The following is a 13,718-nucleotide window of genomic DNA, read 5'->3' as shown; positions in this document are numbered from 1 at the left end:
AAACAGTATGCAATGTTTACATAAACGAATGTCAAGGCTCCTTAATGGAATACCTCCCATTAACTTCAACAAAATATGATCCAAACCGCAACGATCGTTGCCTTGAAATATAAGGTTTTACTTATTTTTTACGTCAAAATAGCCTCCTTTTCTCTTTATAACCTACAACTAATTGGTCAATCGCTTAAAACAACCATAGCAATAGGATTTTTGTAGTTTTTGATCACTGACAGCTACACCAGCATGTTACCATTCTGTATTCTTTTTGTAAGTACATCCAGGGATACAAATTCTACATTCCTGAGATGAAGCACAGTAAGGAGCTTTTTTTTTATTAGTCTGATATTAGTCTGTCTTCTTCCCTTCTCCTGATCCCTGTCTTCTTCCCTTCTCGTCAAGTCGCTGATGGAGTGCTGCAGGGAGTCGGGGGACTTCTTCAGACCTCGTCAAAAGCTTGTTGAGAGGTGGTAATAGGGCTGATAGACTAATGATGAGGGAAAAGACAGATCTCACAAGATCTAATTTCAGGGCCAGTGACAAGAATGCTGGAGGCAAAAACAAACAATTGTTTTGTGTGCATAGAGTATCAAAGTGCACTAGCACCACCTATGGACACGTTGTTTACATATGGACCATGTGAATTAACAGCTACAGTATAAATATGTATCCACGGTCTGATGCAACTAAACCACATATTAGGTAATGCGTTATTGATTCTGAAATCTCATCTTTGCCGTTTGACAAATTAATCAGCAGAAGCATCATTCAGTCGTCTTGGAGACGGGTTTGAAAGCTCATAAAAGCAAAGGAAATAAAGTCTATCTTGATTTAAGATAAATAATAGAATAAAGTTTATTCAATAAACATATATCATTTATTAGGAGAATTATGTGTGTCATAGTTAAGAGATTGTCTTTGCTAAAAAAATACACTAGAGCCTCTATTCTTTAACATTTTCACTTGACAGGTAAAAAAAAGTGAAAATGTGGTTTAAGCTTCTTTTTTTATGAAAAACCTAACTTACATCCTCTGTTAGTGTAATTATCACTACAGCAATTATCTGCACAGCTCATGTCTCAACTGTGCTTCTCCCTTGCGTCCAGCAGATGGCACTACCACTATGAGCAAAACTCGTAAACGCCTGACATTGTTAAATTGAGCTTTTAATACCAATACTACAATTCAGATCCTCACTCTCCTGTTGATATGTTGGTAAATGGACTGTGTGTTAGTGTGAATGAGGTCCTTTTGAATTTGTCATTAAACACACTCCAAATGACCAAAGGAACAAAGACAACGGAGTAATAAAACATTTAGAAACACAATAATGTATTTGACAAGCTATGAAACAGATAGTAACCAAGACATTGGGACAGAAACCCTCTGAAGCCAGATCCCCAAACTTATTCCATGATAGTGTCCAGAAAGAGAAGTGTTTGCGTGTAGGGAATAGGGATTGATTGTATTTCCATAGACACACAGTAAATATCAAGTTCAGCCTTGATTTAAAAAAGGCTTGGTGGTAAAATATGGGCAGTGCAGATCACAGGTGTATAGGTAGGTCATCAGGGCTGGGGTACTTCAGGGGTACTTGGGTCATCTCGAGGTCTCTTCTCCACAGTGACAGACGTGTGGGACATCCAGGATCCAGCAGCTTTAACAGAGCAATAGTTCATCTAGACCAGACACGGCCCCCCAAACCTGGCAAATAAACAATAATACACTGATTAGACGCTGCTCATTGTTGGGATAATGAAAGGAGGAAATGCATGAGTGACGTTGACGTTCAGAGCTTGAGTAGCCTATAGTCACAAACACATAGCCTATGAAAAGGTTGTTTTCTTCTTCTTCTACATATTAAAAAGACAGACTAGCCATGTAATCACGGCAGGCCTAATATGATCTTACCCAAAGCAGCAAGAAGCATTCCACGTTTCCTCTTCAAGCCAAGTCCAGTTTCTTCTGAGTTTCCGACAGTTTGGCTTGCAGCCGCTTCTTCCTCCAGTCCAGGAACTGTCTCCTCATTCTGTTCCCCTGCCAGCCCGCCAGGAAGCCGGCGGCGAACGAAACCACGACCGCAACTTGTAACGTCCTCTCCGAGACGTCTGCCATGTTCACCTCTGGCTGACAGATGCACACATTCGCGTGCGCCTTATAAAAATCATTGGTAGCCTACACAGGAAGTGAACCGCTCTGTAATCACGCGATACTAGAGGTCAGTCTCGCGCTCACCAAAATAAATCGTCCGCTTAATCGTCCTTGTTAAAATAAATAAATACAATTAATGAATTAACATATTTGAACAGCTACTACGGATAAAAAAAAATAGGATTAATATTATTGTTAATAATAATAATAATAATAATAATAATAATAATAATAATAATAATAATAATAATAATAATAATAATAATAATAATAATAATAATAATAATAATAATAATAATAATAATAATAATAATAATAATAACTCAGACATAATTGAACAAGATTTATTTTGTTTGGAAAAAGTATGCTTTATAAAACATTAAACATAAAAGGCAGGTCATCAAGGGGTCAAAATCAATTAAATATGGCTCACAGGCAGGATAAAAAAACATTTGGAAATGCACAGACATAGACGCTGTATTCACATAAGTCTATGGCACACTGACCTAAAACAATAGAAGCAATTGGCAAAAAATTCAAGTAACAAGTAATGTACAGTAAATTACACAAAAAAGCATTATTTATAAACAAAGTTTTTTTTCAAAACTGCATGTGATTTATGAGTTTAAAAAAAATCTGTACAATAATCTATATAACAAAACAGCATTTTATGGCTGCAGCTATTGTTATTATTAATGCTAGAGATAGTTCACGTAATGTCACTTTTTACAGTTTAGAGCTCATTTGGCATCAGGTAGAACACAACACGACTCAGGCATTTATTAATATTCAAAGTAGGCTGACGAGGTATTGCAGGAGCAGAATTTAAACTGTACGTACAATAGCAATATTTAGAAGAAATAGTGGCAGTGGTTGTAATGGCAGTAGCAGGTTTGAGTGAGCACCAAGTTGTATGAGTTGCCTTTTGTACGAGTGGCCTCCTACACAATATTATGTCACATGATTTACAATTCACGAGAACACTGTGAAAACCACATAGTGTCTGTCTATATCTCCTTTCCTTCCTGTCATTATAGCGCAGTGTGATAGCATGCACCTCTGACTGCTGTAACGCTGTGATGCTTCATTGTTGTGGTCTGTGGTTTTAAAAATGTTCACGTTAGCAAATCTCTTAGTTTCCCTTTGCTTGAGTGTGAGATGCATCACTTGCTCCTAATGTTTGTGTTTTTAACTATTAAGATAGAGGTCTGGTACAAAAACATGAAATGGATAAAAAAAGTGAAAATCTTTTATATATTAACAATAATTCCTCTGTCTGTAGTTTTACTCAAGAGCGACCGAAAAATTATTGTTCGGAATCAAAAGATAGTTTGAGAGATTGATTAGTGGTGACACCAGAGTAAAACATTTTTGATCAGTTTACAAGAAAACTAGCTAAAAACAACTCACAAACTATTATTTAAAAACTGCAGCAGCATTGTGCCTGAACCAAATGACAAGTTTCAACATGATATGGAGGTTAAGAACCATACAAGTTGGTTAGGCTCCCTGTCTCTGCGGGTCTTTTGAAGTGTTGATACGGTGTCCTTGATTACGATCTGCACAAATTCATGTTGTTGGGAGTCGGATGCAATGAGCTGTTTTGCAGACTGCAGAGGGGACGTCAACATGCTGAAGCTGCCATCCGTGTGAAGTTGAAATATGTACAATGTTAAGCCATTCAGGTACCCAGTCAACAAATGAAATAGTCGCTTCAGCTGTAAAAAGTCTTCACATCCAAAAGGCGTTATGTCACGATGTGTCGCTGATGGTTGAGTGAGTTTGAGAGGAATCGGCAGGTGGTACAGTTTTTGGTGAAAGAAGGCGATCAGCAAATCACAACCGATTCTGTTTGAGCCGGTCGATGTGGTAACAAAGTTTAAGCGCGGGTCCCAGCTTCAGTCCCAGGTACTTCATCATCATCTCACTTTTCAGCAAGAGCAGAGCGTTCCCGTCTATTTCCTGAAACAAATCACACAGAATACAATATGACACATTTCTCACCTTTTTGCGTTAACTCTATATATACAATTTTTTTTAAACTTAGCCGTCACATACAGCTCTGGAAGAAATGAAGAGACCACTCCAAATGTTCAGTGTCTCTTGATTTAACTTTTTAGAGGCATATGTTTGAGTAAAATTAACATTTTGGTTTTATAATATAAACTACTGACAACATTTCTACCAAATTCACAATAAAAGTATTGTCATTTAGAGCATTTTCAATAAGTAATGTAGAGATAAAGATTGAAGAAAAATCCAGACTGGTCCCTTAATTTTTTCCGGGGCTGTATAAGCACTGTAACATACTAAACCCTATAATAAATATCATTAATTTAAAAAAATAAAGTTAACCCATTAAAAATGTTTGAAACAAAAGAAAACTGTAAAAAGAAAAATAACAGAAAAGCTAATGTGAAGATATTCAAAGCAAGTTCCATGTCTAAAATGAAGCCCTGTAGCTACGATAAGAAAAGCCTAGTTATTTAAAATATTGAACCACAGTGCAGCCTGAGGATCAGAGGCAGCACAGTGGTTTATGGGGGAATTAAAAAGCTTCCAATACAGCTTGGGGCCAGACCTCACTATGCTTTCAAAAAGCCGTAATAGTCAATTAGTTTCCATATGAGCTGATTTATATTCAGAACCACATGGAGCTGCTGGGTGATGGTTGAATAAAGCTAAAGTTGTCTCGTAAAATGTTCTCATATACATTTTTTAGTTGAAGTGTCCTACAAGGGTTTCACTTTTGAATTCCCAATGCATGCTGGGATACAAATCTCTGTTCCAATAGAGTTAGTGCACTCACATGCTTCCTGAAAGCATCAGCGTGGGGTCCCAGGGCTTGGGGGTCGGCATTTTTGATGAACCAAACCACCTCGTCAACACCCCAGCTGGACGGGTCCTTAGCAGCAGGACGCTTACACTCCCCAGTGTCTGCCATCGGACTGTAACCTGGGTGGCACAGGGGAACATGGATGGATGGTTGGATCAAACAAATGTTTTTCTTCAAGCTCATTAGATGGACTGATTAGTGCCACTTTTATGCTGCATTCATATGGTGTCGGAAAAATGTGATCAAATACGCGCGAACAAGTGGCTCCCCAACTTGTGAAATGCAGGCAAAATATTTTGTATACACTTTGCCAACTTTTAGGTGCACAAAAGTCAATGTTTGGTTGATAATGAGGAACTATTTATTGATTCAGGTATTGCTGAATCAATAAATAGTTTCATGTAATTTGTTACATGGTAGTTTACATTGTACCCTTAGTTGGTGACCATGTAGCAATGCATGAACTAAATCATTTAAAACATTTTTAACCCTGACAACGCGTCAGGTAAATGTTGGAAACAGCTATCAACGTGTTGTTTGAATACTAAAAGCAATTAAATACAACACATTTTTTTTTGTAGTGTCAATGTTTTTTCCACATTACGACTCGAAGAACGCGAACACACCAAAGTCGGAAAATCAACTTCACAACTCCGGACGAAGAGCACGTGAATCAGCTGGGAATGATTTGAGGTCAACGATGTCAACAGACCAATCAGAATGATACTGTGTCATCACGGCTAAACAGGTTCAACTGGAGTGAGACAGTCAATGGGAAACACACCTTCACTGTAGGCTACTAAAAGGAGTGCTAACCAGGCAAGTATGTGGAAACACCTGTGCAGTTGGACAATGGGATGTACCAGACCTTTAAGGTGTTGGTACAAAGCTGTTCAGCCATTTAAACAGTGACAGTAGGTGTGGTCGGTGTAGGTGTGTTTGCAAACACAGCTTGTGCCCTTTGTGTTTGTTGGTGAATGAATGTACTGTACATCCGAATGCAAAACATGGCCGCCTCACCATTCCTGTGTCCTTCCTGGAAGCTTCCGGGGCTCGACGCTTGTCTGCACAGGCCAATCGGAGTAGAGCAACTGCTGCCACGGTAACCAAAGGAATGCTTGGGTTGGTACTGTGATGTCATGATATTGAAGGCGGAGTCACTGGGATCCACAGCGTAGCGCTTGGAGTCCAGCGGCGGGTCGCATAGGAAGTGGTCAGGCCCTGGCGTCTCTGCTGATGAAAGAGACAACCGGAAGTAGAATGATTGTCTGTTGTCGTTTTTAGCTTGGCAACAGCAGGTACAATGTTCTAACTCATCATGTGAAATATATCAGCGTCTACTAGGGGTGTAACGGTACACATGTGTTTAAAAGTCACGGTCCGGTTCAGTGCAGCACGGTTCTCAGTTAAAAGTAAAAATGCAAAAAAATAAAAACTGCGCGCAACAGTAACTACAGTTTCCAGCCTATGAGTCTTTTTCAGTATAAAAAAGTAAATACTGCTGCAAACAACCAAGGTCTCAATGAATAAAATACTGCAAGTTCCGCACCACAATCAAAACAAGCCTGTACATTCGGCATATTTACGTCATCTTGAAGCTATTTATGCCATAATTGCGTATTGTTACACCCCTAGTTTCTACTACATGATTTGGTCCAAATTAGTATATGTGGTGGTTCTCACGGGATGTATCTTAATGGCCTTGGCGATTCCCTGACCTTTTTTCTGCAATTGTTGATCAATTAATGCCAAAAATAATTATACAACAAAAAAAACACATAGGGGAAACGGGGGAATCTGAGGCATCGGGTAATGTGAGCCACCCCCTGTATCTAGGCAACGGAAAACATTTGTGGTCATGTGAGGTATATGTTTTCAAGCCCCTATCATTTCCCCATGGCCCTGAAAGAGAGGACCCCATGGTGCTGTGGTAAGCATGATTTTTTTCACCAAAATAGGTATTTTGCATGTAAAAGTACATTTTCTTGCTGTCAACTTAATCAACTGTTGTGCCAAAGCAAATGTATTCACGTAGAAAAACTTCTATCATACGTGTTGATGAACTACCAACATATGAAACCATGTGATGCTGATAACTGAAGATTAGCCTGAAATGCTAAGAGAGGTAGTTTTTTCTCAAATTGTGGTGGTGGGGGAAAGTGAGCCAAATGCTGTGGGGGAAAGTGAGCCACTGTCTCACTTTCCCCCACCATGAGGCACAAGTTAAGTTTAGTCTTAAATATATTGTAATGTAATATTACATGACATATGTTTTATTTTAATGTCATACACATTGTAGAAAAGCCATCATGCCAAGGAAATACACCAGGAAGACGACCTGGGGCAACCACACGGAAAGAGCATCTTCTCATCTTTCCCTGTAACCTTCAGGGCTGGAATGTAGAGTAGGCCTAGTTGTAGAGTATGACAGGCTGATGTTATAATCCAGTTGGGTCTTCTCCTGTGTTCTGAGTCCCAGGCTGTTCTCGCTGGTTCTGATTTTCCTATGCTTTGACCCCCAGACACTAGCTGGCTCTAAGGGTCTTGTGTTCTGACCCCCAGACTGTGTTCTAATCTAACTGGTTCTATCATTCATTTGAATCTTTAAAACCTTTTGAATTATAATATGTTGTATTTCATTTTGTTCAGAGTTACTTTCAAGTGTTTAGAAAATTTGCTTTGCTTAATTGATCAAACCCCATCATTATTTTACTAGTCCGACATTAGTTCTGGAATGTGTGGCTAACTTTCAGGATTCTTACTGTTACAATATGTGTTGTTATGGTAGTTTCAGAGTGGAAAAAGTAAGTGGATCAGTTTACCCCACAGCTGGGGTAAAGTGAGCCACATGACAACTTTTTTTAAAACAATCATATTTTCACTGCCCTTTGTCTTGAAAAAATTCTGCTAATGCCCATTTCTAGGAAACATCCTGAATTAATGGGAAATGTGTAAATTTGAGTGATAAATCATTTTAGCTCGCTTAGAATGTAGCAAATGTAAAAAGTGGCTCCCCTATATATTTTTTAAAGTGTGTGTGTGTGTGTGTGTGTGTGTGTGTGTGTGTGTGTGTGTGTGTGTGTGTGTGTGTGTGTGTGTGCGTGCACGCTACGGTTTTGTATGTCAAGTCTGACATAAAACACGCTTCATAATTTGTGAGAACAAAGAGCCAAGCGCTGGTCCTTAACACATGAGATTCCCATTCCCACCTCAAATACACTAAAGGAGGACTTTAAATATTTGCTTATTCAGAACAGGACACGCCACAAGGGAAAAAAGGGGGGAAGGGAAAAGAAGAACGATGGCCGTAAGAAATGTATATTTCGTCTGTTGGATTAAAAGCGATTTTCTCCGGAGCCTAAGCAGGACTGAAATGCCAGGCGAGAAGATTGAAAGGGAATACAAAAGGAGATACGTTTGATTTTAAAGTCTGTAAACACACACACAGTGAACCAACGGAAGCAGGTTCTGCTTTTGATTCAACATGCAGACTGGCACAAGAGCGTAATGTTTTTACACCAAAAGGAACATCTTGTCACAGAGAACAAGTCATCTGTGTATTTAAGAGAAGAAAGGAGAAAGACACCACGCTCCCACTTCTAGAGACAGAGGATGTGTTTTAGCACTGGGTCTAAGTCAGAGCAGGGTGAGAGACAAAGATAAGACACAAACACTAAAGAGAGGAAAGGATTGCACATTTCACACCACACATCAAACTGTGAGAGTATGATAAGTGTAAAAAATAGTAGCACCACCTTCCACATCCAGGTTTTAAGGCTTTGAAGGAAAAGTACCTATCCCTCCTGTTTTCTTACCTTTACGTTTCCTAAATAGGATTTTAGTCCGTACAGAGCCCACCTTCATTTATGACCATGTCACTAGATAGAACAGCTTATGATGTAAAGATGACAGTGTGTTATCATGTGTGTGGTGTTAACCTGTTAGGACTTGCGGGGTGGCAGAGTGGGGCACAATAGCAGCATCCTGTGGGATGGAACCCATCTCTGGTTCTGGTGTGCTCCGGGGAGGAGAGTTAGCCAATGGGGACATCACCATCCTGGGCTTCAGCTACAAACACACACACACACACACACACACACACACACACACACACACACACACACACACACACACACACACACACACACACACACACACACACACACACACACACACACACACACACACACACACGTTTTATCCTTCATTAGTTTCATAAATATTCCGTAATCCATTTAAGTGTTGGATGGCTGGAAATTGTGACCCTTTGGTTGTATGCCCATACTCAAATGTCAATACTAGGATATGCCAATAGTTAAAGGTGCCTAGTTGAGTTTTTGATCACTAGAGGCAATGTGCTGGGTTAATGAGTGCCTGCACCACTACCATGTGAGTTTGACAGGTATGCTGCATACACTTTCCTACCAAAAATTGTATTTACCGCGCTATTCCATGCATAAAAGAAGAGGATTTAATGTGTATAGGTTTTTTAGGTTTTAATAATATATTCATCAACAGTGGAGACCGAGAATGTTTTGAACCTGTAACTGTTCAGTTACAAGGAAACGGACAATACGAAAAATAAGTATACCGTTTGTTTAAAAGAAAACGTATGTGGCTTTAAAGTATAGGTCTGTACAGGTTAACAGAAAGTTGCTGATGTGCTGGTTAACTTTCTTTCACACTGAAGCACATCATTATTATTTTAAAGGTGCAGTATGTGGCTTCAGAGGAGGGGGATTTGGTTAAATTGGCAGAAGCTGCATTTAGTTTACAAAATATATTTTATCTTCATGGCATTCTTAGAATTGAATAAGTGTGTCATAATGAATCAAAGAGATTATTTTGAGGCACCTGCAACTAAACGTAAGACTATAATGTGTTTTTAAACTGAACTGTGGGGCCCTGCTGCTGTAAACAACAACAACAACAAAAAAAGTAAAACAGTAACTTTTCAGGAAGCTTTCTAACCTTTAAACAGTAGTTCCAGGGATCCAATTTTCCTGTGAGTAAAGTTATGGAGAATATACTGTAGAAAATGTTCCCTTCTCTGACGCACCCAAAGTTACATAGTGCACATTTAAAAGAAAAAACTGACTGACTGACTGACTGACCTTAAAACCCGGTTTCCTCCCTCTCTTCTTCGGGACCTTGAGAGGTGACAGAGGCAGTTGGTGAGGCTCCACGTAGTGACTCTGGAACTCCAGTTTTCGGATGGGAGGCCGTCCTCTCTTCCGGCCCGGTACCTTACCCTGGGGCCCAGCTAACAACTGTGGGCCAAGAGCCGGAGTCTGCATCTCTGAGCCGGCAGACAAGCTACTCATCAGACCTGGTGGGAGGAAGGGACAGGGAGGTTTTAAAATGTTTTTTTTTTAAGTAACAGGAAGTGGCAGCTTTAAAAATTGAGCACACCAGTGCCTCAGCTTCAACAACACTGAAGCGGAAACTTAGATGTACACGTTAGACTACCCCTCACACACACACACACATGCATGCATACACACACACACACACACACACACAGATAGCGAGAGAGAGAGAGACAGAGACAGAGACAGAGAGAAACTATAGGAAATAGTAGAAACAAAGCCACATAACGCACATGTACTCCACCACACCCCTCCCCCTCTCCAACTGCAAAGATTGCAATAAATATCATTACTGCACTGACAGAGACAAAGCCAACCCCACACACACACACACACACACACACACACACACACACACACACACACACAGGAAGTGAAAGCAAAGCACATATACCCACAACACCCACATGATCAAACAATGCATTCACATCGCATTGACACACACACACACACACACATATGCAGGAGTGGTTTTAGGTGTTTCTCTTGCTGCCATTCATCCACAGCAGCAGTAATGACATTCACACATTCACAGTGCATCTCTCCACTGTTTCCATTCACACAACCGACTCGCTTACCTGACATGGCCTTTGAACGTGAATCTGCCCTGAGCTGATTGACTGACGCTTTTAAACAGAGTGTTGATGTCCTGCTAGTTAGCTAGGTCACATATAACTGTTATATTCTTTTACATTGGACGGCTGAAAAATACACAGAACCGGCTTGACCTCGGTAGTACAGAGAGAATGACCACTGTTAAGAGAATAAAATCCCCTGCCTGCATGAGATGACATGAAAGTATTTGTCATTGCAGAAAGAGGAAACACAGGGACAGACAGAGCAGGTGAATAATATGCATGATGCCTTCCATCCTCTTCCTCTAAAAATCACATTAAAAGATTTATTCGGAATTTGCACACAATTATCATTCATAGCGTTGCCTACCCTGCACGCAGCTCAGCCGTCTGGTAATCACTGTCTGTGTGATGCTTCACTCCCAGCAGCAGCTATCTGAATATTCCCCCGACACGGATCTCCAACAGTCTGCCTCCACCGATCTGTGCTGCTGCTGCTTCACACTGTCAAAACGCCGGCAACTCTGCATGCGTCTCTCTCTCTCTCTCTCTCTCTCTCTTTCTCTCTCTTCCTCAATCTCCGACCACCTTTCCTCTGAAACATACCCCCCCCGTCCTCCCTTCTTTTTTTCCCTTCTACCCAAACCCCCTTCCTCTGTGTTCCTCTTTCAGTCGTCATAGCAACACGCCTCTAACATCCCGCGGCCGCCCGGCAGACGTGCTGAGCTCAAAATGATGGCTGTGTGTGTGTGTGTGTGTGTGTGTGTGTGTGCGTGCGTGCGTGCGTGCGTGTGTGTGTGTGTGTGTGGCTATGTGTGGGGACTGTAATGTAATTACAGTTGCCGCAGCTCAGGGCTCTTTCTTTTCTGTCTTCAAATAAAGGCTTAGAGCGGGTGACAAGGGATTCAAGCTGTGCAGTGTTTTTGTGCTACAAGCGTTGGGGTTACAAACTGTAATATGTCCTCCAATTATTTCTGAAGAATTCCAAATGCAAATTGCTCCAGAAGGAAGCAAGTTCTCTTAAAGGGTCCGGTCCAATTGTTATTTTATTTTTTCTCCAAAATCATAGTCTAATCAAATCGGAGAACTTTTCCTATACAGGCTGGCTTTCAGGCAAAGAGACCAATGTATGTGTAAATGTTCTGACAGAAGGCCTACAGGATTTCTCTGTTGATTAAAGATCACATCGCTGTCAAAGCTCACTGCCACCCTTTCATTTATAGATTCCCTATGCCTTTTGTAGTCAGCTCATGCTTTTGTTCTGATCAAATCAAATCTACACACTAGAAAGAATTAGCGACTAAAGCTAAAAGGCGAGGCTGTGCATGAGTTGCAGGTATTAAAGAGGAACATCGGGCTCCTGTGGGCTTATTTGCTCTTAAATGGCAACCCAGGTTTTTTTCCCCTTTCACCGCCACATATCGATTGGTTACGCTCAGGTTGCTATGCTGATCCCTGTCCGTGGTCAAAGAAGCCACGTTGGTGGGTTTAAACACTCAATCAACATCAGGTTAACCTTTCAAAGGGAGGATCAAACGGCGCGGTGCCCTTGCTTGCACACGCAGCGTGTAAAGAGATTTGCTACGAGGCTGCGGTAAAGCAGGGTCGCTCACAAGCTGTTCCAACAACACTGAATGTGACAGGCCAGACACATTGCAGTATTTCATAACTTGAAGCCCTTAAACAATGATAATAATAAAATTAAAAAACGACAATAAACAGCAAGGTCAGGACAAGAAGGCTATGAGACTGAGAGCTGGCACACACTTCATCTGCATCAACCATAAAAGGTATTAGGCTTCTGTGTGTTGTGTGTGTGTGTGTGTGTGTGTGTGTGTGTGTGTGTGTGTGTGTGTGTGTGTGTGTGTGTGTGTGTGTGTGTGTGTGCATCCGTGTGTGTGTGTGTGTGCGTCTGTGTGTCTGTGTGTGTATGAAGGAAGAGAAACCATAATTTATAAAAGTAATTACACAGTGAGATTAATTCCTGATGTCCCTCCTCGATCAGTCCTGTCCCATTATGGCACATCACATTACAGACAGAGTGAGAGAGAGAGAGAGAGACAGAGAGAGAGAGAGAGAGTGAGAGAGAGAGAGAGAGAGAGAGAGAGAACAGATAATCATCTTTTTACTCAAAAAAGAATTGGATATGAGGTGGGAGAGTGAGTTCATTATTAACATGGACTGACAATATAAGACAACACCCATTTTTTTGCAGGCAAAGGGAAAGACTTGCAACAATGCACCGCACCCTGCACAATACACTCAGGACCAGAGCCTAATTTGTCTATGGCTAATTAAGCAATTAAGCAATCGGTGAACCCTTATGCCCAATTGGATTAATTTATTAATTTTGACTAAGGGACTATGGTTTCCTTTTATGGAAGCTGAATGTGAAGGGAAGGCACTTGGAAGCGGTCGGGAGCCCACTGTTATGGCCACAGTAATGTAGCAGTGCTCAGCAATGATTAGCATAACTTAATCACTAGCTTCAGGGGATGGAGATTTGTATCTGTTTTTTAGTTATGCGGAGGGGCAACTGCAAGAAGTGAGGTATGCTAATGCCTCACTTAACTACACACCTATAAACAAACTGTCTAAACACTGTGCACCCCCCCCCCCACACACACACACACACACAAACAAACACACACCAAAATGCATGCATAAAATAATAGCATTTACACTTAAAACTACTCAAGTCCTCACTTGACAGTAGAATAGATTTGTGTGTGTGTGTGTGTGTGCGTGTGTGTGTGTGTTTGTTGTCTAATCAATGTAACAATGTAACAA

At 40.8% G+C, this 13,718-nt stretch overlaps 2 protein-coding genes across 2 annotated transcripts; both read right to left on the bottom strand.

Annotated features, from left to right (window-relative positions):
* Window positions 1-867: 867 nt before the first annotated feature.
* Window positions 868-2,157, bottom strand: lnc.lemp (lncRNA encoded micropeptide). The gene is made up of 2 exons (XM_080048121.1): window positions 1,909-2,157; window positions 868-1,701 (listed from the first exon to the last, which is right to left on the bottom strand). Exon 1 carries the CDS (start codon window positions 2,110-2,112, stop codon window positions 1,942-1,944), a length of 171 nt encoding a protein of 56 aa, XP_079904247.1. The 5' UTR covers window positions 2,113-2,157; the 3' UTR covers window positions 868-1,701; window positions 1,909-1,941.
* A 1,386-nt stretch (window positions 2,158-3,543) lies between these two features.
* Window positions 3,544-11,367, bottom strand: scml4 (Scm polycomb group protein like 4). Its single transcript, XM_080047406.1, has 6 exons — window positions 11,299-11,367; window positions 10,099-10,313; window positions 8,923-9,052; window positions 6,005-6,217; window positions 4,958-5,103; window positions 3,544-4,110 (listed from the first exon to the last, which is right to left on the bottom strand). Exons 2-6 carry the CDS (start codon window positions 10,306-10,308, stop codon window positions 3,985-3,987), a joined length of 825 nt encoding a protein of 274 aa, XP_079903532.1. The 5' UTR covers window positions 10,309-10,313; window positions 11,299-11,367; the 3' UTR covers window positions 3,544-3,984.
* Window positions 11,368-13,718: the final 2,351 nt, after the last annotated feature.

This window comes from Ammodytes marinus, assembly GCF_949987685.1.
Source record: "Ammodytes marinus genome assembly, chromosome: 19".
In the NCBI taxonomy this organism is placed as follows: Eukaryota; Metazoa; Chordata; class Actinopteri; order Uranoscopiformes; family Ammodytidae; genus Ammodytes; species Ammodytes marinus.
This window is presented reverse-complemented; position numbering and strand designations above follow the sequence as displayed.

What these genes read in the sequence shown, in the direction of transcription:
- lnc.lemp (XM_080048121.1), bottom strand. Translation starts at nt 2,112, where the DNA reads ATGGCAGACGTCTCGGAGAGGACGTTACAAGTTGCGGTCGTGGTTTCG.
- scml4 (XM_080047406.1), bottom strand. Translation starts at nt 10,308, where the DNA reads ATGAGTAGCTTGTCTGCCGGCTCAGAGATGCAGACTCCGGCTCTTGGC. An exon ending in GGAGGAAACCGGGTTTTAAG is followed by an intron (nt 9,053 to 10,098) that starts GTCAGTCAGTCA and finishes GTGTGTTTGTAG; the next exon opens with CTGAAGCCCAGGATGGTGAT. An exon ending in CCAGGAAGGACACAGGAATG is followed by an intron (nt 5,104 to 6,004) that starts GTGAGGCGGCCA and finishes TGTGCCACCCAG; the next exon opens with GTTACAGTCCGATGGCAGAC.